Source organism: Drosophila sulfurigaster, chromosome 3 (assembly GCF_023558435.1).
Source record: "Drosophila sulfurigaster albostrigata strain 15112-1811.04 chromosome 3, ASM2355843v2, whole genome shotgun sequence".
NCBI classification, from domain to species: domain Eukaryota; kingdom Metazoa; phylum Arthropoda; class Insecta; order Diptera; family Drosophilidae; genus Drosophila; species Drosophila sulfurigaster.
Window position 1 is genome coordinate 18,224,485 of NC_084883.1, and position 24,226 is coordinate 18,248,710.

At 38.7% G+C, this 24,226-nt stretch overlaps 4 protein-coding genes across 8 annotated transcripts; 3 read left to right on the forward strand and 1 right to left on the reverse strand.

The window, feature by feature from the left end:
* Positions 1–118: 118 nt before the first annotated feature.
* Positions 119–1,543, forward strand: LOC133840610 (uncharacterized). Its single transcript, XM_062272542.1, has 3 exons — positions 119–760; positions 825–891; positions 963–1,543. The coding sequence occupies exons 1-3, from the start codon at positions 527–529 to the stop codon at positions 1,277–1,279; spliced, it is 618 nt and encodes a 205-aa protein (XP_062128526.1). The 5' UTR covers positions 119–526; the 3' UTR covers positions 1,280–1,543.
* Positions 1,544–2,043: 500 nt separating this feature from the next.
* LOC133845178 (glycerophosphocholine phosphodiesterase GPCPD1) lies at positions 2,044–8,538 on the forward strand. Its single transcript, XM_062279553.1, has 2 exons — positions 2,044–4,405; positions 7,520–8,538. The coding sequence occupies exon 1, from the start codon at positions 2,265–2,267 to the stop codon at positions 4,386–4,388; it is 2,124 nt and encodes a 707-aa protein (XP_062135537.1). The 5' UTR covers positions 2,044–2,264; the 3' UTR covers positions 4,389–4,405; positions 7,520–8,538.
* LOC133842121 (uncharacterized) lies at positions 5,553–6,286 on the reverse strand. Its single transcript, XM_062275048.1, has one exon. It carries the CDS (start codon positions 6,147–6,149, stop codon positions 5,676–5,678), a length of 474 nt encoding a protein of 157 aa, XP_062131032.1. The 5' UTR covers positions 6,150–6,286; the 3' UTR covers positions 5,553–5,675.
* Positions 8,539–12,689: 4,151 nt separating the features above from the next.
* On the forward strand, positions 12,690–20,068 carry LOC133843070 (serine/threonine-protein phosphatase rdgC). 5 transcript variants are annotated; one of them, XM_062276439.1, is made up of 13 exons: positions 12,690–14,098; positions 14,346–14,748; positions 17,344–17,471; positions 17,632–17,713; positions 17,780–17,904; positions 17,967–18,134; positions 18,197–18,400; positions 18,466–18,615; positions 18,674–18,739; positions 18,794–18,979; positions 19,032–19,439; positions 19,501–19,600; positions 19,659–20,068. In XM_062276439.1, exons 2-13 carry the CDS (start codon positions 14,511–14,513, stop codon positions 20,009–20,011), a joined length of 2,208 nt encoding a protein of 735 aa, XP_062132423.1. In that variant the 5' UTR covers positions 12,690–14,098; positions 14,346–14,510; the 3' UTR covers positions 20,012–20,068. The 5 variants fall into 5 exon arrangements, with proteins under 5 accessions (XP_062132423.1, XP_062132422.1, XP_062132421.1 ...); XM_062276438.1 differs by having other exon boundaries at positions 12,690–12,930; positions 13,853–14,748; XM_062276440.1 differs by lacking the exons at positions 12,690–14,098; positions 14,346–14,748 and adding exons at positions 15,482–15,885; positions 16,849–16,896.
* The last annotated feature ends 4,158 nt before the right edge of the window (positions 20,069–24,226 follow it).

The following is a 24,226-nucleotide window of genomic DNA, read 5'->3' on the forward strand; positions in this document are numbered from 1 at the left end:
TGTTGGATACATTTATGGCATGTTCATTATGGAGAAGAGTATATATAAAATATATAAAATCAAACAATTTGAAAATATTATATGCTTATAAATATATTCTTATTTAATAAGAATACTACACGAAATATTTGCAAATATTTACACTAGCAAAAAGCAAAAATTCCTATGAAAAATTTTACTGTAAAAGAAAGTTTAAAACAATCACATAAAATAAAATGATATATTTACACAAACTAATTTGCGAAATTTTACTGTCATGAAGTCGTGAATTCTAAAAGGTAAAGGAAAGAAAGTATTAGTGGGAAAAGAAAGAGATTGACAAATTTATAGAGACATAAATTGAGTTGAAGTCAGCGGCGGTAAAATAAAGTTAAGCAACAAATTAAGAGAGAAACAAAATTTAAAGAGAGAATCAAAAGAGAACCCTTTCGATATGCTATTATTTAATAGACGCTGTTGAGTTTTTAGAGCCGTCACACAGCCGAAACAAATAAAATAAGCCAAGTTGTCTACAGTTTAATGGTGTATGGTCAATTATGGAATGATGCCGATCGATGGCGATGGCGATGGCAATGTGGATGGCATGCGATCGTCTCATTTGCATGAAGATGAACACAATATTGACAGCCTATCGATGTCTCGAGTCGAAATTGGATCTATTTTTGGTGGTTTGCTGTGCTGTGTGTGTCTACTTTGTGATTTCGATGCGGTCATTGGCTGGAAATGTTTGTTCAAAGAGTTTCCAGTGGACGCCCAAAGGGTGAATGGGTCTTGATCTTCAGCGAGATATGCAAATTAATCTACATGTTACAAGTGCTTCACAGATAAGGGGAACCTGGTGGATCTATGGCACAAATCCCGAGCCAACCGATCGCTGCTACTTTGAAGATCGTAAGTAAAGTGTTCGACTCAAATTCTCTTAAAACTCTCGCTCTCTGATGCTGATTCACTTGCTGTTGCAGTGGATCTCTACTGGACACGCATTACGCAAACAGACTATGATAATTATGCCGTGGAGCTGCACTGCTCGCTGCCCTGGTTTCGTCATCAAATGGCCATCTATACCAGGGCTGCACAGCCCAGCGATGAGGTAATCAATCAGGTGGAAAAATACTTGCTGAGTGTGCGATTATCTCTGAAGCATTTCCATCTGGTTGATAAGCTTACTTGTAGTAATCAATCCAAGGCGCCGATTCAGCGTTGGCATCTCTCGCGTTATATGCATCTGGACTATAATCCAAATTATGTGAAACCTTTGGTCGTGGACGAAAATATCTGAGCAACTCTCTCACAACTTTCTTCGGCATCTGCAACATTAGCATACAAGACTATGCCAATATTTCGGGGGGCAAGCTTATTAGCTCGCTGTGGTGACTTATTAAACGGAATTCGACAAAATTAACACACACTGAAAGAAAACACAATGTTGAAAGAAAATGAAAGAGGAGGGTTTTTTTTTAATTTAAAGTTTGAAACAAAAAATGTTAAATCACTTCAACGGAAAAATATGAATTCATTAAATAAATCCAAATTAAATTTAATAAAACGATGTGAATTTAAGTTATAAATTTGCTATTCATAATTTCATTTAATTTTTCAATATATGCATTTATATTATATATTATAGAAAATGACTTTTTATTTAGGTGCAATAAAATTTATATTTCAACAATTCATTTAAGTTTTCAATTTATGCATTTAAATTAATTATACAAAAAAATTATTAATTATTTAGGTGCAATACTTTTTTCATTTTCTTTATTTTTACTTTAAAAATAATTTGTTATCTTTTCAATTATTGAAAAACTGATTGACAGCAAAGATAATTTGTTTAACACTTGTACTATTTCTGGCAATAAATCATTGTCAGAATTTCTTTCAAACTGTTCATCAATTTAAAATGATTATTTTCTAATTTTCTTCACAGTTGGAGCGGATATGATTTATTTATTGTAATAAGGGCCCCTTGTTTTATTTCTGTTTCTAGTATATTCTTTTTTCTCTGTGTAGACTCAGCTGATTGGCAGCCACAAAACTATGGTGAACCATGCGAGATTCTTTCATTCGATCGTCTGTCAGTGCCGGGTTAAGAACTCAATCGAATCGAAGAAAGTGGCCATCGTGAAACGGCATCGATTTAGACTTCTTGTTCGCTTAACGCCGGTTTTGTTTTTTTGTTTTGTATTTAGATTGTTGTGTATTGGGAAAACAAGTTTATTCATTTGGGTGCGAGATGATGCTGCTGCTTGATTTGGACAACAAAGATGTATCGAGTGCTAAAATCAATTAGCATACTCTACAAGCTCGCTTTGTTCTGGCCATTGTTTTGCACAGCAGCCGCCACTTTCCACGCGTTTCCCATTCCCTTTCCCGCTCTCGCTCCCAATACGGTTGTGAATGAATCGTCTGTGTTCAGCTCCGCGCAGCTGCAGGCCTTTAAGGTCTTCGATGAGGAAAGACCCAACGAGATAACCGGACGCAGTTATCTCTGCGTGCCCTTCTTTCGCATCTTCAACGTTGCGCTGCCGTCGGGCTTCCAACTGTCGCCGGATGAGGCAGTCGCCGTCAGTGGTGATCATCAAGCACTGGGCGCCTGGAGCATTACCAAAGCTTTGCCACTGCGTGCCCAGAACAAACAACGCACCAAATGGTATCTCCGCCAATGGATCTGTGCCAGTCGTCGTGTCTACTATCGCTATCTCATCTACACTTTGAATGCGGATGGAGAGCGAGTCTTGCGGCGTTGGGAGGCGCAACAGGTGGCACGCATGCTGCAGACCTACGAGATCTATCGCTCGCCGGGCACGGATATCTTTGGCGAGGCATATGCACGCTCTGTGGGCGGTGGCCAGTGGCTGGAACCCGGCTGGCTGCAGCACGAGTACGTGATTGAGTTGAAGTTCATCTGGCAGCAACACTTGCAGCTATCAGGGCAGATCAATCCGGTCAAGCTGCGTCTTAAACTGAAGCCACTTAGTTTGCTGGACAACACACGCATTGAGGTCTCTCGCTACGCTTACAATCGTTCCTCATTTCGGCTGCAGAGTCGCCAGGGCATCAGGTACAACGAGGGCGCCATTGTCATCTATCGCCTCAGCCAGCCCCTGGATGTGGCCAACGCTTTTCGCTTGTCCATCTACGATCTGGATCGCTCACAGCCGGCGCTGGGGGAGGTCTATATTCTACCGGAGCAACTACGCGGCAGTCGTGGCATTCTTCAGCTGGCTGTGCAGCATCCGAGCAGTCAGCAAGTCATTGGACAGCTCACTTTGCCTTACTTGGTAGTGCAACCTTTGCCTCGTGCGGATGACATCAATTTAAGCGGAAGTTTTCAGCGCTATTGGCCCAACAACTGGCCCACTTTGGATGTGGGCAATCGTGGTCTGGGACTGAGCTATCATCAGGCGAGCACAAGCCTAGTGGAGAACACCATCGAAAGTTTTCTAGCTGTGCCGAAAGCCAAAGGCGATATGGTTCAGCTGGACGTGCAACTAACCCGGGATTATGTGCCCATTGTGTGGCGTGGTTTTGGCTTCTACACTACGAACAGCGTCAGCACTCAGCCCATCGTGGATCGCTTTGATCTGCGTTATGTGCTCATTCGGCAGCTGAGCTACGCAGAACTCAAAGCGAGTCGTGTCTTCATCCTCAAACGCTGGAGCCTCCAGGAATACACGCATCTGAATGTGCGCAATGCGAGTCAGTTGCAGCGACTCTTTCCCCGCTTGTCTGAGGTCTACGATGCACTGCCTCGCAGCTTGGGTTTGATTGTGGAGATCAAGTGGCCGCAGCTGATGGCATCTGGTGCACTCGAGTCGACGCAGACGCACAACAAGAACATCTATGTGGATAGAATCATTGAGACAACAGCCAGATATGGCTGTGGTAGACCGCTAATCTTCGCCAGCTTCGATGCGGACATTTGCAGCATGGTGAGGTTGAAGCAAACAGCTTTTCCAGTCATGCTGCTGACCACGGGCAAAACAAACATTTGGGATGCCTACATGGATCTGCGCACTCAGAGTTTTCTGCAGGCCATCAACTTTGCGGAGAGTGCCGAGATTCTTGGCACTGCGCCGCATGTGCAGAACTTTCAGCACAATCAGGAGTTAGTTGATCTCGGCTTGGATATGTTGCAGGTTGTCTTTCTGTGGGGCAGTGATTTGCGCAATCAAGAGTTGCTGGAGCAGTTTCGTGCCTTCGATGTAACCGGATTAATCTACGATCATATTGAGCGCGTGGGTCCAGCTGAATGGAAACGCGCTCCATTCTTCCAGGCGCCCCAGTTGCTGGAGGTTTTTGGTGGCCAATGCGTTGCCATTGGCAACTCGACAACTGTGCTGGGAGCGAAGCCCACAAAGCCAACAATATGGCCCAAAATGAGATAATTAATTGGCTGGCGAAAGTGAGTTTTGCAAAGAGTTAATTGGATCTTAAAATGTAAATAATCTATGTATGGAATCACCAAGAAAAAGGAATTTAAGGAAAGATCAATAATTATGTAAGAAGCTTTAAGAAGAATTATTAGCAATATTAATTTACTTAAACCTGAGGTAAACTTAGACATGTTCGTAGCAACTTTAAGTATTAATAGTGTCAACTTCAAACAAAAAAAAAAACGTTCTAAAATCCATAACAAAATATTGAATCAAGATAATGTCTAAATTGAACCAAGAAAGTTTATTCTTAAATCCAGATTAATATTCTACAAAAATTCAAGATTGTTCAATCTTGAATTTAAGATTGTTTAATCTTCAATCTTTAAGATTTAAATCTTGTTTCAAAAATGTAAAAATATCAAAATTTAACCAAGAAGACAAGGTCTTAAATCAAGATCAAACAATCTTAAATTTAGATTGTTTAACATCAATATAGAATACAACCTTCTTGAAGCAAGGTCTTAATCTCAAAATAAGATATTTTTAATTAAACATAAAAAACTTGATTTAAGATTTTTTCTACCTTAAAATCTTATTTCAAGATTTGTTCGAAAAAATGTTTTCTCTCAATGTTTACATGTATTTTGTGTGCATTGAAAAACTCAGCAAAGAGAAATCTTAAACTACAAATTTATATTGCTCTTTTTAATTATTTGTGCAATATATTATATATACGTGTGCAAAAATGGTATTTTTATTTCATTTGACATAGAATAACTTTGATTTATTGCATACTAAAAGCTTTCTGTTCTATTAATACTATTTTTTATTTTTTGTTTCAATGATTTTGTATAGATTAGCTTAATCAGTCAGTCTTCGCCTGTATGTTAAATTATTCATTAGTTGGGGAAACACTTTCGTCGTGACGAATTTCTTATGATTGAATTCATACTCCAATAAATCTGACTGCATATCTAAAAGATATCTGAGTCAGACACTTAATTTGCTAAAACGAACATTCCATTAATTATAGTGAATATAATAAATATGTAAATTTAGTTAAGTCAAAAACAAGCTATAAAACGTGCAAAGTGTGCGCAACATAAATCTAAAATATATTTAAGCCAATTTTGTAACGATACGATCTCAACATGGAAAAAATGGTTTAGCAAATGTTTATAAAATAAACTTTATTTATACACATGTTACTAAGTTAATTTGTGCACCAGGTAGTCGTAATGCTTTCGGAGACAAAGAAAAAGAGAGATAGAAACAAAGTTGTAGAACTCTTCCTATTTAGCCTTGAGCACTTGAGCAATCAGGTGCCGAATAGAAATCCATCAGTTGACCCGACATACAAGCGCTGCCCTGTCTCATGGGCTGACAAATGCCCGGCACTTTGCTGGTGATCTCGATGTGGCATGCCCCATGGGCACCATGCTTATGCTGATGCTTTAGAAAGGCTGTCTTAATGTGCTTCGGCTTCTGAACGGGCTCCTTCTCGAACTGCAGCCAGTCGGGGGGCGAATGATGCGAATACGATGGCTGCGGCAGCTGGACAATGTTATCAACCTGTTCCACTTCTAGCGGCACCTCAACGGCATCGACTTCATCACCATCGACGGGCGGAAAGGCAGTGTAGAGCATATTGGCCTTGTTGCTAGCTGCCTGATCATTGACGGCGGCGTTGAGCAGCTGCGGTGTCAGCTCCAGGGCGTTGGCAATCAGTAGCGTTGTAGCACAGCAGAGCAGGAACTGCAATGAGGCCATGCTAGTGTTGGCTGCTGGTAGAGATGAAGCTGCTGCTTGCTACTTGTTGGTCTCTGCGTTCACTTCCGATTCGCTGCTAATGCTGCTGCAAATCCTTGTTACGTTTACTCGGCTGTGCGTTGCAGGAATGCTGCTTGCCCCACGAAGGATTTGAGCTTTTATAGCGCATTGGAAGCTGCTTCAACTGGACAGTCAATGAACCCCGGGCGCCGGGCGCCAAGTTCACAATTGAAATTGAAAAGAAGCCATTTAAGGACATGCAGCACACACACCCACACACTCAAGTTCTTCCTCATTCATGTAGTACGCACATACAAAAGCTGTAATTAATTATGGTTAAGCATACGCACTGTAAGCCAAGTAAGGCTACAACTACAACTAAGTACAATGGATGGCGACAATGAAAATGACTACAACTGGAACGACTTGTGGTGCTTCCTTTAGCAGGCAACTTGATGAGAAAATTGGAAATCTCTTCCGCTGCCTTTTCCTTTCCCCATTTATTTGATTTCATTTCTGGCATTGCCATTGCTAGCGTCAGCTCCATTGCCGAGCTGTCTTCCTTTTGTATTTCCGGCAATTATTTTCGACGATGTGCCAATATTGCTAACTGCACGATTCGAAGTTGGGGGAATAGAAAGAGGATCCAGCAGCAGAAGCAGCAGCAGCAGTCGCGTTAACGACTTCATAAGCATCGTTGGCATTTGCTGTAATTTCAATTTGAATTGAATTCAAATGCATTCGTCGTCGCTCTCTCTTCACGCTCAAAATTCGGCTGCCGTAAACAGCGGAAGTGGCGTAGACGCCATTTTAAAAATGGCGCATACGTGTGCGACGTGTTTATGGCAGCTTTCGTGGCTCAAATGACATGACAACCAGGCAGCCTAACAAGCCTAGTCAAAGTCAATAAACAGACATCCGAACATGTCAGCGACACACAGCCTAGAAAACTCCTAACAAGCTGACGCATCGAATACTTCTATAAGTAGGAGCTTCCTCATCTAGGGATGCAAAGGCATTAAAGACACTTCTATGTTTTATTGTCGAAAATTAAATGATAAAGTCTTGAAATGAGGTAAGAACATTATATTAATATTCCTTGTTAAAATCTTTGCTATTTTATTATGTTTCAATACAAAGCTGATAATTGTGTATTAATTATTTAATTGATTTAGTTTGACTGTAGCTACAATTTGTAATTACCTAAAACTGTTTCGAGTCTATTAAATACTTGTCTATGACAGACATACATCAAAGAGTGTAAATTAACTAAGAAGTACAAACCATAGCCAGGTTAAAGCTCGTAGATTCTAAGATAAACTAATTCAAGTTCTTCTTTAATATCTCATTAATAAGCAAAAGCAAATCAGCTTCAATTTCAGCTTTATTTCATCCCTGGTCGACAGCCTAGAAAAAACAACTCACTTTCTAGAAAAAAGCAATCTGCGCTCAATGGAGATTAAGATAAAGAGAAAAAGTGAATGTGATGAAGGTAAGGGAAGTGCTGCTGTCTTGTCTGTCGATATGTGGAGTGAATAGCAAAAAGCAAATACTCGTAATGTGCCCTTATCATAGATAATACAATTCGCTGATTCGTTGGTATTCGCAAGATTGTGGGAGCGGCTGAAAGACACGTGAAATTAATTTAAACGTTCTGATTTTGCTGTGTACTACATCGAACGAATAGCAAATGGAAGATGACGAAGATGGGAGATTCAATTTGATTATGGCCCGGCACTTGGGCATAATGGATGATGGCATCGCATTGACGGTTGGCCTAATGACAGTTAGCCAACGTTAAGCGGCTTAACCCTACTGCGGTTCACCTTCATTTCCAGGCACCGCCAATCGCTCGACACTCGACACTCGACAGAAGGCAGCAGGCAGACTAATTAAACGCCTTTACCTGAGAGCCTTGGCCAACTAATTAGAGCAGCTGTCACAGGCGGAGTAAAGTATCCAGCGCACAAATAATTCAATTAAATTGCACACTGACAGCAGACACAAATGAACAACAACAACACCGAAGAGGTGGAGAGGGGGGAGTAAAGGCAAAACATCAGTTGGCAATAAGACAAACCGCAGACAGGAGCCACAAACCAATGTCTAAGCCCTGAAAACCACCGTGTCGAAGCAAATGCCACAGCAACTTAATGCAAATACAGCATCACGGTAAAAGGGCGCAAAACACATTCTACCTAATAACCGCAAATACCAAAATACCAACTCAAACTCCAGTTGTTTGTGTTGATTCGAGCAACAAAAATACTTGAGTCACTCGAAAGGAGCAAAATTAAGTGGAACATTAGCTGGAATTTGCAATTTACTTACAATGGTAGTTGCAAATAACATTTTAATAAAATAAAATATACACGCTAAATAAATTTAAGGTTTAGCTTTATTGTGTTATCAGATAGTAATAATAATAAAGCGTCATAAAACACTGTATTATTATATTATTATACAAATTCTAATAGCCTTTTATAAAAATTACATATTTTTTTTTAGTTGTATTTCTATTGTATACTTCATATTTGTTTTTCCATTCAAAATTTGTCTTAAAAAAGTATATATTTTAAAATAAATTAGTATTACAAAGAATGCTTCGTGAGTATACTTAATTTTTATTTGCCAATATACAATTTATTTTGCTGATTTCTTCGGTATACTTAATTTTTGGTTAACAACACAAAATATAACTTTATACAAATTTTAATAATTAAAAATTTAATAATATTAATGCAACAATTTGCAATGAATTTTATCTTATAAAATGTTTTATTTTTACAAATTTATGCTTCGTGCGTATAGAAAACTTTTGCTTGCCAACACACCCAATAAATAGTTAGTTATATTAAAATATCTAAATCGTAGGCTAATTAGTAGTTAAGCTTTTAGTGGTTAAGTGCGATCAGTTAAGAGTAGCATGACATACTCGTAAGTAGTTAAAGTTAGAACAAGGGATTAAGGTCATCTGATTACGTGAAGCAATCTCACAATCTTGCATATTATGATAGTCATGCAATTTGGCAAGCGAAAAAATGCTTTTCTTAAATGCTTGCTGACTAATTAATTTCCGTGTGTTGTTTCTATTATAAAAATCATTCTAATTGCTTACTGTAGATGTGTAATATAATTAGTCATTGCCATTACAAGAATTGGCATGTTAATTGACAGCACTTGGAGTAAAAGCTAAGGTAACACAGACAGAAGTGTTAAAAGTTCTCAAGTGTGCTCTCAAGTTTTGTGTAAACTGCGAGTACAAATAGGAAGGAATTGGCGACTCTTGGGGGCAAAAGGAACTAGTGCAAACAGCAATTTGACTGTGTACTACGCTTAATGCAGTCCGTTAGCAACTGCTTCAGGAAGCTGCTCGGATTGGGGGAGAGGGAGTGTTAAATTTTGGCAGTCTACGAGCTCAATTTAATCTTTGACGCGACGCGCTGGGACGAGTGTTGAAGCAGAGGCAACTTTTTGACGCCGGCAACGTTTTAATTTGCATTAAAACGCGTCGCGAGCTGCCAAAAAGCGAAAGAGTCGAAAGAAGCGCGCGAAGGATCAAGTTGAGAACGGAACACAACAACTATTAAACTAAACTTACGAAACCTTGGCTTATAACTTTGCTTTCGGGGGCTGCCGCCGAGCGTGAGCTTGCATACAAATGGTCCAAGTAACAAGTTAAACCCACACAGACCTACATAGAAAGCAACCCTACGAAACTTGCCTTTTTGTATGTTGCCTACTTTATAGCCATGGCCAACAGCCAGCCTGAGGGCTTTAATAAGTTGTGCCGCAAATCAAAGTGGCCCTTGGCGGAATCGGCTTAAATCTGAGAGCCAACAAGTTGCCGCATTGCGTGCCAGCCATTTTTTATGTCTGCGCCATTTTGTAAAATGGCAGGCAATAAAAATGGCCAAGAGGCAAAACGTTTTTACAAATGTCAACTAGGCGACCGCTTAGCCCGATTGAGTTGGCCCAGGTGTTACCTGCGGTTGCACTTAACCCACCAATTGCCCCGATGCAGGAGTTGCAACTATAGATGAACCACTAAAGCGATGCGATTAAATACAATTCGCTGACAATTCAATTCAACTGTGTTATCAAGACTTAAAATATATTAAAGAAAATATAATTTTGTATTTATTAGTACTTATTTATGAAGCGATGATACATTTATATAATATACTTTTAAATGTATTAGATATCACTCAGATTTAAATTTTAGATTTATTAAGTAGCTGAACCAGTACAGCAATAAAGTACTATAACAACACATTTTATGAAAAACTCTTTCATTCCAAACCTCATACTTATGTATGTTATAAGCACTTAATTATAAATAATATATAAAATATAGAATTTTAAAGGAGATAAATCAAATTGAAAATATTGATATTTTATAAATATGGATTCCACGAAAAGATAATTTTATTTATCGCAACTTGAGTAGAAAATATTTTAAATATCATATATGGTAGAATAGATCTGCAGGATATAATTCATATTTATGTATAAGTTTTATATTATATTTACATATATTTATTTATAAGTATTTATAAGTTTTTTAGTATATAAACTTTGAAGAAAATGCCTTGCCTATATACAATTGATTTAGTTTATTGAGAAATCAATTGAATAAGCAAAGAGTTGTTTTTTTTTTTAATTTAATCCATTGCGCTTTCTTGTTCAGGCGATTGGTGTGTTAATGCCACTTTGGCTCGATAAACATTTCAGAGTATATTTTCAGGGCGTGTTTCATTGCCCGTTTAAAAGTACTTTTGAAAAGCTTTTAATTCGTATTTTGTCAGCGAGGCTTAAGTTCCAGCCCCTATGCGGCATGCTAGGCCATGCAACAGCTGCCGCATGCCGACAGCACTGTGGCACTGTGGCATGCATGCCACATGACTACCGATGCTGCACGTTGTCCGTTGCCGCCATTTACTCAATGCCATACTCCCATTTGGGTCATTGAGTTGCGACGACAGCGAACTATTTAAAAATTAATGTCAACGAATTTCGCCAGTTTCGCGGCAGTTAACCTTTAAAATACTTGCGACTGCAACTGAAATGCGTGGCACGTTCTTGCAGAACGAAGTAAGGAAAAAAAGAGATGCCCACAGTTTGTGCTATTCTTTGCTGTCGTTTGCACTCAGCTGCGGATCAAAGGCGCACAAAACTTTTAATACTTTTGGCCAAAAGTGCTTGTTGCCTGGCTCAAGGCTACTCAGCAGCATGCCACAAAAATTCGCTCGCCTTATGCTGATCCCGTACAGCTGGCTAATGCAACTACGCGAATAATTTATATGCAGCAAGCGGAGAAAATGAGTTTTGCTTTCATGTATTATTTTCTCTTTTAGGCTTTCCTTTTGCCAAGCATAATTTGTGGCAACCCAAGGCTAGGGTTGTAAGGCTGCAACTTGATTATTATGCTCTGGGCAGTTCAATATGCGAAGCCGGACTCATAAAAGGGCTTCGTCATGTTTAACAAGCGCCCAAATGTGTGCTCAACTTTTTTAAAGGCCATAAAAACAATGTGATTGCAGAGACAGAGAGCGAGAAACAAGTGTAAGCGGCAGCAGTTAGTCGTAAACACAGACAGCGGCGATTTGAACGCCCATCGCATCCATCAGGCAGCATGTAATAAGCAGAGCAATTGGCAACTGCGCAGTTAAATTGCTGGGGCAGCCGCACAAATAATGCAGATGATGATGATGATGATGGACCATATCCTTCGGCCTTGTCCTTGCCGTCCATGTCAAATCAAGCAATGAAAACTTTAATGACATCAACCAACAACCAGCATTCCATATACACATCCCCAAAGACAAGTGCTAATGTAAGTAGTCGTCGTCGTCGTTGTCGTCTGGGCAACAGCATTGAATGGCCTTGACTTTTGGGGACCATCAGCAGAGAACACAGAGAGAGGGAGAGAGAGAGAGGCGACAGTTAGTTGTGACTCAACTTGACATTGACTTGCTCGAAATCCTAAATAAGCAAGCAATTGTTGGAGGCATCCTAAATAAGCAGAGCAGAGTCAAACCATCCAGCCAGCCAACATTTGCCCTCAAGTCACAAGTCGACAATTATTTTCTCGGCCGGAGAAAAACGAAATATAATCCGAGCAACAATTACCCCAAGCGATGCATCATCATCATCATCATCTGAGTGATTGTTATGTAAAGCAAACTCAAGCAAGCGCGCTTTAAACGTTAATCGAATACAAGAAACGCTTTAACAGAAATATGTATATGTATAATACATTCATCTCGCTTTGTTGCCTCTGTTTTTGTGTGGCTGTTGCCACCACTCGCTCCGCTTCGCTCACCGGCTCTGGAAATAGAATAGAGCTGATTTACCCGCTTTTTCGCTCGCAGATGATATCGATTTTCGACTCAATTCGGTCATTTTTGAACGATTTTTGCGCCAGCTGATTTCGCTAACGCTGAAACGTTGAAACGCTTCTGCGTTTGCTTCTGCTTCTGCTTTTTGCTTTTGTTTTTGCATTGTCGCCGCCAGCGACTTCCGTGCTTTCAGTTTGTATCGGAATTTCATGCAAGAAAGACGGGAACGCAAGAGCGACAAACGCGCTGCGGGGTCATACGTATACGTAATACGTAATTATACGTATTTCGGATTCGGATTCGTATATGTATACAAACATTACGTATACGTAACATTGACATTGCCACTGCCTGCTGTTGTTGCTGGCGTTCGCGTTGGCGTTGCTGCTGCTGCTGCAGCACGCAGCTTGTCGTGCTATTTCGAAATTCTGGCTGTAGCTGTTCGTGTTTGTGCTATTATTGCTCTGTTGTTGTCGCTGTCGCTACCACAGTTTGCTGCCTCAGTTGCCGCTGCTGCTGCCGCTACGGCTGCTGCCACGGCATCACTTTTACGAGTGCACTGAGAGAAAGAACTCGTGCGAATGTGACTGGATTTCGTACAGAATCGATTCTGTGCGCGCGAAAGTTGTGTGGAACCAAAAAGCCACCCCTTCCACCCAGCTTTGAACAAACTTTGTGTGCTGCCTGCTTTTAGTGGCATTTCGGGCATATTCAACAATATCTGAAGCCATAAAGATAGTGAAAGTGCGCTACTCAAAAGATACCCTGGCAGATAACGACACGAAAAGAGTTTAGTGTTTACATGGATATTGAATTTATTTCGTAATGAAATATAAATAATAACTCAAATAATTTATAGATAAAATAAAATTAAATGCAACAATAAATATTAAGCAATCAAATACACATGACAGCATTAAATGCCCTACCACCTCGAACTAAATAAAGCGTTTTACTTACCACACAATAATTAATTCACAATAATTAAAGCATAAATCTCAGCATATTATATGCATGGTATTTCGCAACGCAAACTCCCAACACACATTTGCCATTTGGCATTTTCCGTGGAGTTAGTTAGTTTGTTGTGACCTTTCGAAGTGAGAGCAGGCAGATCGGTCGAAAATTAAACTTTAGCTGCCTTGGACTCCCACATTTTCCACCCAGCTGGGTGCTCATCCGAAATCGGTGATAAACACGTTGATTAAAATGAGTTTGATACCGGTTGAATGAATGAAAGGCAAAGCAAAGACAACAACGGCAACAACAAAGCATAGAAAGAACAAATGAAAAAAAAAAATAACTGAAGCAAAGTTTCATGCAACAGTTTTCCACTCATTTTCCACCCTTGCGGACCCACAGGCACGCCATTCAGCCAGCCAGCATACACACTCATCACCATCGCACAGTACACAGTGCTCAGTTCGGTTCAGCTCAGCGCAGAGCAGAGCAGAGCAGTAGAGCACAGCACACACCCGGCAAAACAAAGCGCCACTGGCGGCACACTGGGTGAAGGACGGACAATGTGTTTTCGGGGCAAGTCCGGGCATATCATGTTACATTGTGAGGCGAGCAGCATACACATTCAGTACTAAAGTAAACCTCAAGGTAGACTCATGCATGCATGTGTGTTGTGACATAAGTCCAGTGAAATTTGTTTGTTCTGCCTCCGCTTGTTCTTTGTGGAGCCGCAATTAAGACGGACCGCGCGACAAAGCTCGAACACTACGTTACACCCAAAAGACGCGACATATCCACATGGTAGACCCATAAGTGCGACGCACAGTTGCGTCTTTCAGTTCGTTGTTCTCAGTTCTAAGTTCTCAATTTACAGTTTATAGTTCTCGATTCGCAGTGCTCGGTTCTCGACGGTTTCTGTATGCGGTCTTTATTTACATAACAACAAAAAAAAAACACCTCACCTCAGTCGGTCTGTCGGTCGGTCGGGCAGTCGGTCAGAGGTTAACGCCTGGGCCTAGGCGTGTGTGGACAAAAGCTTATCCCGCCTAAAGCCATCAACATGCTCTGCAGTTGCGGATGTCTGCAGAAGGCAGGCGGCGGTGGCAAGCGACGCAGCTCCTCTTCGGTGGAAGACGCCTCATCGAGTCGGATGTCCGAACTGGAGTCCAATAGCCGGCCGCAAACAACGGAGGCGGCCAGCACACGGACCTCCAGTCTGCTGCAATTATTTCACAGGAAAGGTCCAAAGTGCTTCCGCAAGCCCCAGCGACCCAAGAGCCCGATGCAGGCCGAGAAAAGTGAGTAGCCTCTGGGGAAATTGGCAAATTTATAAACAATTTTCCATCAACAATTTTTGTGGTCGCCTCATCTTTCTGGTGTCCGCACAAGCTAAAAGCCACCAGAGCCAAAAGGCAAAGCAAACATCGTAAATGTCATCATGCTAACAACACACATACAACTACACTACACGTCGAGTACTTTGAGTACAGCGTGTTTTCTCGCGAAAAAGAATCGATACGAGTACTTGCCAAAATAAAAAACGAAAACAAGAAAACACGACAGCACACAGAAAATACAAGAAAGCGAATGCTAACAAGTGGACTACTTTAGAAAGTTTTCACTCAGCACTCGAAAGAAAAGCGACCTTATTTCCGCATTAGTTTGTGCTACAATTTTGTGGCACCAACTAGTTGAGAAAGCCAAGACAGCCAAATCTTTATGCTACAATTCTGGCCGAGTCGGCGACTAAATGGCTGACTGACTGACTGAGTGACTGACCAAAGGGTGGCCATATCGACCGGCCTGCCCCTTTTAATACACACACATATACACGTACGTGTTCGTAAGTGTGTTTTTGTTTGCATGGTCAAATAGAGCTAAACACACACTGACACGGAAACGGGCACACACAAACACACACACACACACACACACACACACATCTATGCGTTGATGGAATGCAGAGGGTGAATGAAAAGCACAGACATCGAGACAGAGCAGAGAAAACTACCCGTTCGAAAGTCCCAGTCTTGCGTTGGGTTTCGCGTGTACAACAAAGAAAATGTTTTCATAATTCTTTATAAAGCTTATGCAGAACGCAGAAAGTAGCTACAATTTTCGCCATAAAAGCCACTTGGCATACATATTTTTATTGGCCACGCTGCGTATTAACAATTTTTTGTGTTCACAACTCGGACAATTTCTTTTTACCCAATTTCAATTTAAGACAAAGTAAAGCAAAGCAATTAAAGTCTCGACACAAAATCGATATGCTTTAACGTTTGTCCGTGAAAATTTTCAATTTGAAACGAGGGCAAGTTCTTAAAGCATTAATTTTACAAAACAACTTTGTGTTTCGAACGAAAATTGAGTGTAGTGAAGGAGTCTTTAATTACTGTTTACTAAAAGTATGTACTTGGTAATGGATGAAAATGGTGAGTAATTATATAACACCAAATGTATAAAGAAAATATCAAATTTAAACTTACCTAGTTAAAGTTTTGTGAAAATCTATATGTTGACAACATAATGTTATTAAAAGAATTTATAATTTAGGAGAGTGCGAAAGTTTTGACTAAAAAGCACCCCTGGGGACGACATATTTTTCCTAATATGCATAATGACACATTTAAACATATTAAAAACGATTTACACGCGATGAAGTGAGTCAGCATTGCCTCGTTTTCGTTTGCTCTTTACAACCCTAATTGGTCATTTAACTGCATTATCAGATCGTGGCAAGAGTTTCAAAACTTTTCATGTTACTCGACAAAAAGAAACTAAAAATATACATATATATAAAAAAAAGAGGGTTGGGAGTGTGTGGTATAATGCACTTTTGACAAGGCAATAATTACTTTGACCACTTGGTTGAAAATAATTAAAGAGTAGCAGTTTCTACCTTTTTTTTAACTGTATTAAAAATAAATTATATTTACACTTTTTAAATTACTATTAAAGAAAGCTGAGCTTATAATATATAGCTTCAAGCTAAAGGGCTAAAATTATTGGAATAACGCAATTGGAAAACTCTAATTGTTTTCAATCTCTTGAGAATTGCATTGGTGCCAAGTGCGAAGTAAAGTAAAAAAGATTTTATAGTTTTGCTAAAGTGTTCTAGATTGTTTAAGTACCTATTACGTAACTATTGCGTAATGCATTGAAAAACTTTAACACTGCACACAAGCATAAAAAAACAATTTTCGCACCGACCGAAGTTTAAATTTTATTGTTTCCGTTTTTTGATTTGGAGAGTAATAAATTTTATAATTAGTAAGAGCATTGTTTTTATGAAAAGCGTGTCATAACAATTTAAAACAAATAAATACTTTCAGATATTTTGTTCGTAAACATTTACAATTGTTAATAAAATATATTTTTATACTCGCTACACACAGGACAAAAGTATGTTATAACTTTGTGCGTACGGAAAAAGCATGTATCATGTATGTATGTATCAATTTTTGGTACAAATTACAGTTTTTTGGTTACGATTAGGTACAAATCTTAGAGGCTATGGTAGTAAATGAGTGTTACAGACGAGTCTTAGTTTCTTTTGTTGAGAATATGGTATATTTTGCACTCTATGGTATATATTTTACTCTTTGGCATATTTTGAATGTAGTATGTATATTGACATACAAAATATGGACTTCGATATATTTTAGTATTTTTTCTGTATATTGATTTGACATATTTTAAGAATACTGCCGCACTGTTAGATTATTTGCTTTTATTTAAAGCGGATAATAGGTGTCTTAAGGTAGAGCACACTCGACTATAGAAAGCTATAGCTATAGCTATGAATCTTTTATAATGTTTCACATTTTATGTTAGCTTCCATTTAATTTGAAATTAACTAATTTAAGCCGCCATATCTTGATATTTTTTAGCAATCAGAGCTGCAATATTCATTCAGAAATGGTATCGGCAGCATCAGGCCAGACAGGAAATGAGAAAGCGTTGTAATTGGCAAATCTTCCAGAACTTGGAGTATGCCAGCGAACAGGACCAAGCCGAGGTAAGATGTCAATTATTTTCTTTAATATTATGCAAAGCAGAAAATGCAGCTTGGGTGCCATTTATAACTGGCACTAGTTTAATTAAATTAACTTTATGTATTCCATTTTCGCTAGTTTTATGGTGCACTCTAAAGCATTGCTAATTGCTTTTCTTTGCAGTTGTACAAATTTTTCCATGAGCTCATCAAGCACATGCCCCAGGCAGCTGGGACAGGGAACAAAAGTCCAACGTCAACATGCAGTAAGTTCTGACATTTTGCTGTCAGCTATGAAAAAAATTTCTTATATTTTCTATATGTTTTTTAAGCTACTCTTTTGGAAGAAAGTGAGGCGCTATTGGAAGAAGTGACTGATATTGTGTCTACCAAAGTTGAAATACCCATAATGAAGAGTCACATAGACCTACTTATCGATGTGTTCCGCAAGAAGAGAGTGAGTCAGATGAGTGTTTTCTTTATGTGAATAAAAAGAATTATTTAATTGATTCGTTGTAGAACAATCGCTTGCATCCCAAGTATGTCGTGCTAATACTCAGAGAAGCTGCCAAGTCACTCAAGGAAATGCCAAACCTCTCGATGGTTTCCACTGCAGTGTCGCAGCAAGTGACAGTTTGTGGGGATCTGCATGGTAAACTGGATGATTTGCTAGTAGTGCTATGCAAGGTGAACAAGAATGAAAATATCATAAAAATCATTTAAAAATTTGAAATAAAATTTATTCACAGAATGGTCTACCGTCCACTTCTAATCCTTATGTCTTCAACGGTGACTTTGTGGACAGAGGTAAGAAGGGACTTGAGGTGCTTCTGCTGCTGCTGTCGCTTTATTTGGCATTCCCCAATGCTGTATTCCTCAATCGTGGCAATCACGAGGACAGCGTAATGAATGCTCGCTATGGCTTTAGTCGCGAAGTAGAGCGCAAGTATCCAGTGAGTATATATATATATATCTTTCTCTTTATACAATCTCTCTTTAATGAACATTTTCAACTCAGCGCAATTATAAACGTTTGCTGCGCTTAATCGATGAAGTTTATCGCTGGCTGCCACTGGGATCAATTATAAACAATCGTGTTCTGATTGTGCATGGCGGTTTCTCGGATAACACAGATCTGGATCTCATTAAAACTATAGATAGAAGCAAGGTAAAGCTGCTTAAATAGTCAAATATAAACTATATTATATATTTAATCTCTTTTGTAGTACGTTTCGATTTTGCGACCTCCGCTCACAGAAGGTCAGCCGCTGGACAAAGCCGAGTGGCAGCAGGTATATTGAATGCACTTTTGAAAATTAAAATGTACTAAACTGTTGTCTCTGCAGATTTTCGATATCATGTGGAGCGATCCGCAGTCTGTGCCTGGCTGTATACCAAATACTTTACGTGGAGCTGGTGTTTGGTTTGGTCCAGACACCACTGAAAAGTTCTTGGAGCGCCATCGACTCAGCTACATGATCAGATCACACGAATGCAAGCCAAATGGGCACGAGTTTACGCATGACAACAAGGTGAATAAAGCAGGAATTAAATTGAAATTAAGATTAAAATTTATTGAAATAGGTCATCACCATATTCTCTGCCTCCAATTACTATGCCCTGGGGTCCAATAAAGGGGCGTACATACGCCTCAATAACCAGTTGGTGCCACGATTTGTCCAGTACATCTCAGCTGCCTCGCAGGCCAAGAAACTCACCTTCAAGCAGCGTGTGGGCATTGTGGAGAGTGCTGCCTTAAAGGAGCTGGCCGTTAAGATGCGCGAGTATCGCGATGAGCTGGAAACGGAGTTTAAGAAGTACGATCCAGATGATAAGGGCTACATAACCATCTCGAAGTGGTGCTATGTCATGGAGAAGGTGACCAAGTTGGGACTGCCCTGGCGTCTGCTGCGCGAGAAACTAGCACCGGGAACCGACAGCAAGAGTGTCAACTATTTCCGAACATTGGATCTGCTGGACACGGATGTTATAGTAAGCTACAACTTTCACCATTCAGCCGAAGATTTAAGTTAATTAATACTTTGTCTTGCAGTTGGAAGCAGAAGCTGATGGCACATCAGTTATGGATGCTTTGTATGCCAACAAAACTAGTTTGGAGACCATTTTCAATATAATAGACGCCGATAAATCTGGTTTGTTTTAAAACAGTTTTACGCCATATTGATTCTAATTTGTTTTACTTCTCTTTAGGCGAAATAACACTTGATGAGTTTGAGAAGGCAATTGATCTCCTGGATGCCCATATGCCGGGCGACACATCCAAATCTGAAATGCTAGAAAAATGCCGAATGATGGATCTCAATGGCGATGGCAAGGTGGATCTCAATGAGTTCCTCGAGGCCTTTAGATTAAGTGATATACATAGAAAGCAACAGCAAGAGGCGGATATTCGCAAGCGTTCCACGACCAGATCTAGCATTAATCAGCCTCCGTCGGACTCGGTGACAAAGTTGGCCAACATTATATCGAAAAATACTTTGATCATTGAGCAGGATATTGATCCCATGGACTGTGAGTCCAAGATCATAGAACCAACAAAATAATTAAACAAACCAAAACAAATACTTATCAAAAAAAAACAAAAAAAAGAAACTAGAATACTCGTACTATATATTCAAATGTTTTCCAAATCTAAAATACTTTTAATTTATACTTAAATATTACTTGTTGGTATTCTAATTTAAAGACTTTTTACTTATTGTTATTAATCTCAGCACATGCCTAAAAGCGAATGCTTGAGTCAAGACTTGTTTAATGCCGCTTACTTCTTGCTGAATATTTACACTGAATGAAATTTCAATAAATATCATTTTCCTTTCGACTCAAAAAGATTGTATCTTCTTGTGTAATAAACGGGAATTTGGCAGTTTTAATGAACAGATTGTACTCACTATAAAAGTAGAAAGTATAATCGGCAATTCGAAATATACCAGTTTTTATGATTAACTGAAGGATTAACTATAGTAATTAATAAATAAAGTTAAATAATAACAATGCAGATTACAAGTTAATTATTCGCAAAATAGTCAGCTATAACTCATTTGGAGAACCGGATGCAAAAATTCATAAATAATTTAAAATTCTCTTTTAATATAGCAATACTTTTTTCTTTGAATTATTTATGTATTTTCTTGCATTTGAATAGCTAAGCTGAATGCGTGAATATAATTTCCTTAGCCTATTTACAAACACCCGCATATTGTTTTTTCCTTCATTGTTTTCAATCTCATTCCACAGCAATATATTTTCCTTTGTTCGTTTGCCTTAATTAAATTCATTTATTTACTATTTAGCGGTGCCATAAATGAATATCAATTAGTATAAATATTTAATTTAATAAAGGATTTTAGTCAAATGAATTGTTTACTCTTTAAATACACAATAAATTTATGTAAATAGTTAGTTGTTCCGACTTTTACGTTCCCTTTAAAAATGTTTACAAATATACCTACAGCGTATTTTTTAGTCCCTTAGACCTTATCAGCATTTTTTCACCTGTTTGGGAAACCACGCAATCAGTTTTTTAGCACGTGACTTTTTAAAGTTCGTGCCACAATTGAAAGTGTGCACATGTGTGTGTTTGTGTTTGTGTGTAGCTTGCTGCATGTGGCAGTTATTGTTATTGGCAATTTTCCATTTTTTCTCATTCCCTTGCTCTCCCTTTCTACCAATACACTTTTTAAACTCTTAAAGCTCTACAGATTTATTGTTGAATTTCATTCTTTACGGCGAGTTTGGACATGGGCTTTTTTAATTTGCGAACCGGCCAAAGTTTTTCAATTTAAAATTTCTCTAAGTCGCATATTTAATATACAAATTGTGGCTGCGGCTGCTCGGCACACCTGTTCCTAAGTTTCCCGCTTCTTTTTTTTTTTGTAGCGTTTCCAGTGTTGATGATGCGGCGTCGCCCGTTCAATAATTAAGTTTACGCCCGGCATAAAACTTTTTACACTTGTTCGCCCTACACGTTTTACACCCTTGCTGACCAAAATTTGTATTAAAATTAGATTCTGGGGTATAGGCGAGGTGTAAGATGGAAATTTTGCTAAACTCGAATTAATGTTTGGTTGGGATGACAGGCCAAACAATAGGGAGCAAATAACAAAAACTTACGAACTAATGCTTGTGAAACGATAAATTCTTCTGGGCACTTTATTCAAAGAAATAGAGAACAAGTAAGATAGCTTCAGTCGAGTGTGCTCGACTGTGAGATACCCGCTATCATTTCTTAATGAACGCAAGCCAGGTGTTAATTTTAAAATATACTAAGTTAACGTACCACAAAAAAAACTAAAAATATGCCACACTATCATATATTTGTATTATTTATATAGTTCTACATTAAAAAAAAACTAGATTGCTAGCAAAAGCAACTAAAACTCGTAGAAGGTAGACGCTTTTCCATATACAAAAGTATGTCATAAAAACAAAAGTTATTATTGTCTATACCAAAATTCAACAGATACCTCCTGCCTGTTACATACATTTAATTGAGGCACTAAGTTATAATACCCTTCAACCATATAGATAGCGGGTATAAAAATGTGTTACGAATCCGTTTACTAAAATATCAACTTAAGTGAGTATTTTCGCTTAGCCTTTCCCATAGTTTTTCCAACCATTTAAAGGCTATTACAATTTAATTCGGAAATACTTTAAATCAACAACAAGTCTCTTGGACGTCATGTAATAATAACGTTTATACCCTTACACTTGTTGGCATTTGTCCTTGCTGTGACCGTTTTCTGCTAACTTCTCCGCGCGCACACACACACACACAAAAACACACATGTGCCAGTAATATGTTATATATATAGTAGTATTTTTTGCTATATCTTATTATTTTTTTTTTTGCTACATGTTTGTTCACGCGTGCAGTGAAACAATTGAAACGTGACGTGCATTTCTGAGACACGCGTTAATGTGTCGTATGCGCGATTTTTGTGTGTGCTCTACGCTTTCACTTAAAGCAGATGGCGAATGTTTCAACTTTGAACCCTGCACTTAATTTTTTATTAAACACAATAATCCACAGCTAGCCCCGAGCCCCGCGTCCCAAGCTAATGCTGTGTGTCCATTGCATGTCAACGCATTTGATTGACGAGGGTGATTTAATAAGAGAAATGAACAGGGAACGAAAAAATATTAAAATGGGTAACTCGCACTTTTCCTTGAAAGGACAACAAGGACAATGACGCGAATATCTGCAGCAGCAAAGCGAAAAAACAGAAGTAAAGTAAGTTCGAAATAAACACGACACTGCTCATGAAAGTTTCCCAACAACAAGCAGCGTATTATGCTATACCATAAACCAAAGTATATATACATACATACATATACAGCTATCTCCATACACAAAAGGTCAGTGACCAGAAGGTCCTCAAACCATTGCCATAAACAGTACCCGAAAATGACACACAGCACAGTGCAACCTCTGTTAGGTTTCTCATAAAAGTCGACAACAAGTGAAAAATGGGGAAAAACAAGTAAAAAACAAACCAGGACTAAAATGAAACCAACAACACTGCTGTGAATTCAAATTGAATTAGACTACGTTACTGTGTGTTTCTTTTGCACGTTTGTTTTTCGTGTATTTAACTCTTTTTCACTTTGGGAGACGAAAACTTTTTGATTTGGGTATTTTCAGGACACAATCGCAAATGCGAAATTCGAGTTACGTAATTATACATTGCTTTATCTTCAAGTTTGTTTGCTATGAACAATGATAAAATAAAACACTTTTTTCTTTATTTATATTTAAAGATGACATTTTATTACTGACAGATATTAGATTAATGGGAGAGAAGTATAAAAGACAAGTGAAATAAGAAGTGGTAATTAATCATCATAATGGAAATCAATGATGGACAAAATAAAATGATGCTGCACAATTGATTTACTTTAAGCAATAACGTGTAAATCCTCCGAAACACGGGTTCAAATGACTAATGGTAATTGATGAGCACAACTTGGATTTATTAGTTAATGCTCTAAATTGACTAAATTAAAAAAAATCTAGAACAGAAGCAAATGCTTAGAAAATTGTTATGCATCAGATTATATGTAATGTGTATTTATACATAAAGTAAAGCTTAATTATTAGAATGTGTGTGCTATTCGGTTTTATTAAGGCACTATATCTTTTAGGGGGCTCAGTTTCAGTTAATTTTCGCCATATCATAAGATAATTACAGCACCTAAGCAAACACCGGAATCAAGGATCGTATAGCATCTCCTTTTTGCCTCTGCTATCAGCCACTTCCTGCCATTTCCGACCCTTTGCCCAGTCACCATAAAAGAAAAGACGCACAAGAAAAAAAGCGAAGTGTACCCACAGGCAACACAAGAGGCCCCAATTTTCCATTTCCCTGGCATTGCCGTTGCAATCCCGTTTTCCCTTTTTGCCTCAATTAATTTGCGCTTTATGTTTTATGCTTGTATGATCAACTTTTTGCCTTTCGGTTATGCCCTTGTTAAATTTACATAAAATTTCGCATACAAGCCGGGGAAATGTGTGAAATTGTGTGGGTTTCTCATTTTTAAGGGGTGTCTTTTATGTCCCAGTCTTTCCCTCTATGTCATAAGCAATAATTTAATACGAATATGTGTGTGTGTGTGTGTGCGAGAGAGTATGTGGACAGAAGCAATAAATCACGACTGCTTCGAGTTACTGCGGAGTAAGGTCTCTTCTCACTCATCTCCTTACATTAAGGGGCAACATACAATATTTTCACTAATGAAGTCATTTCACAGTTCAA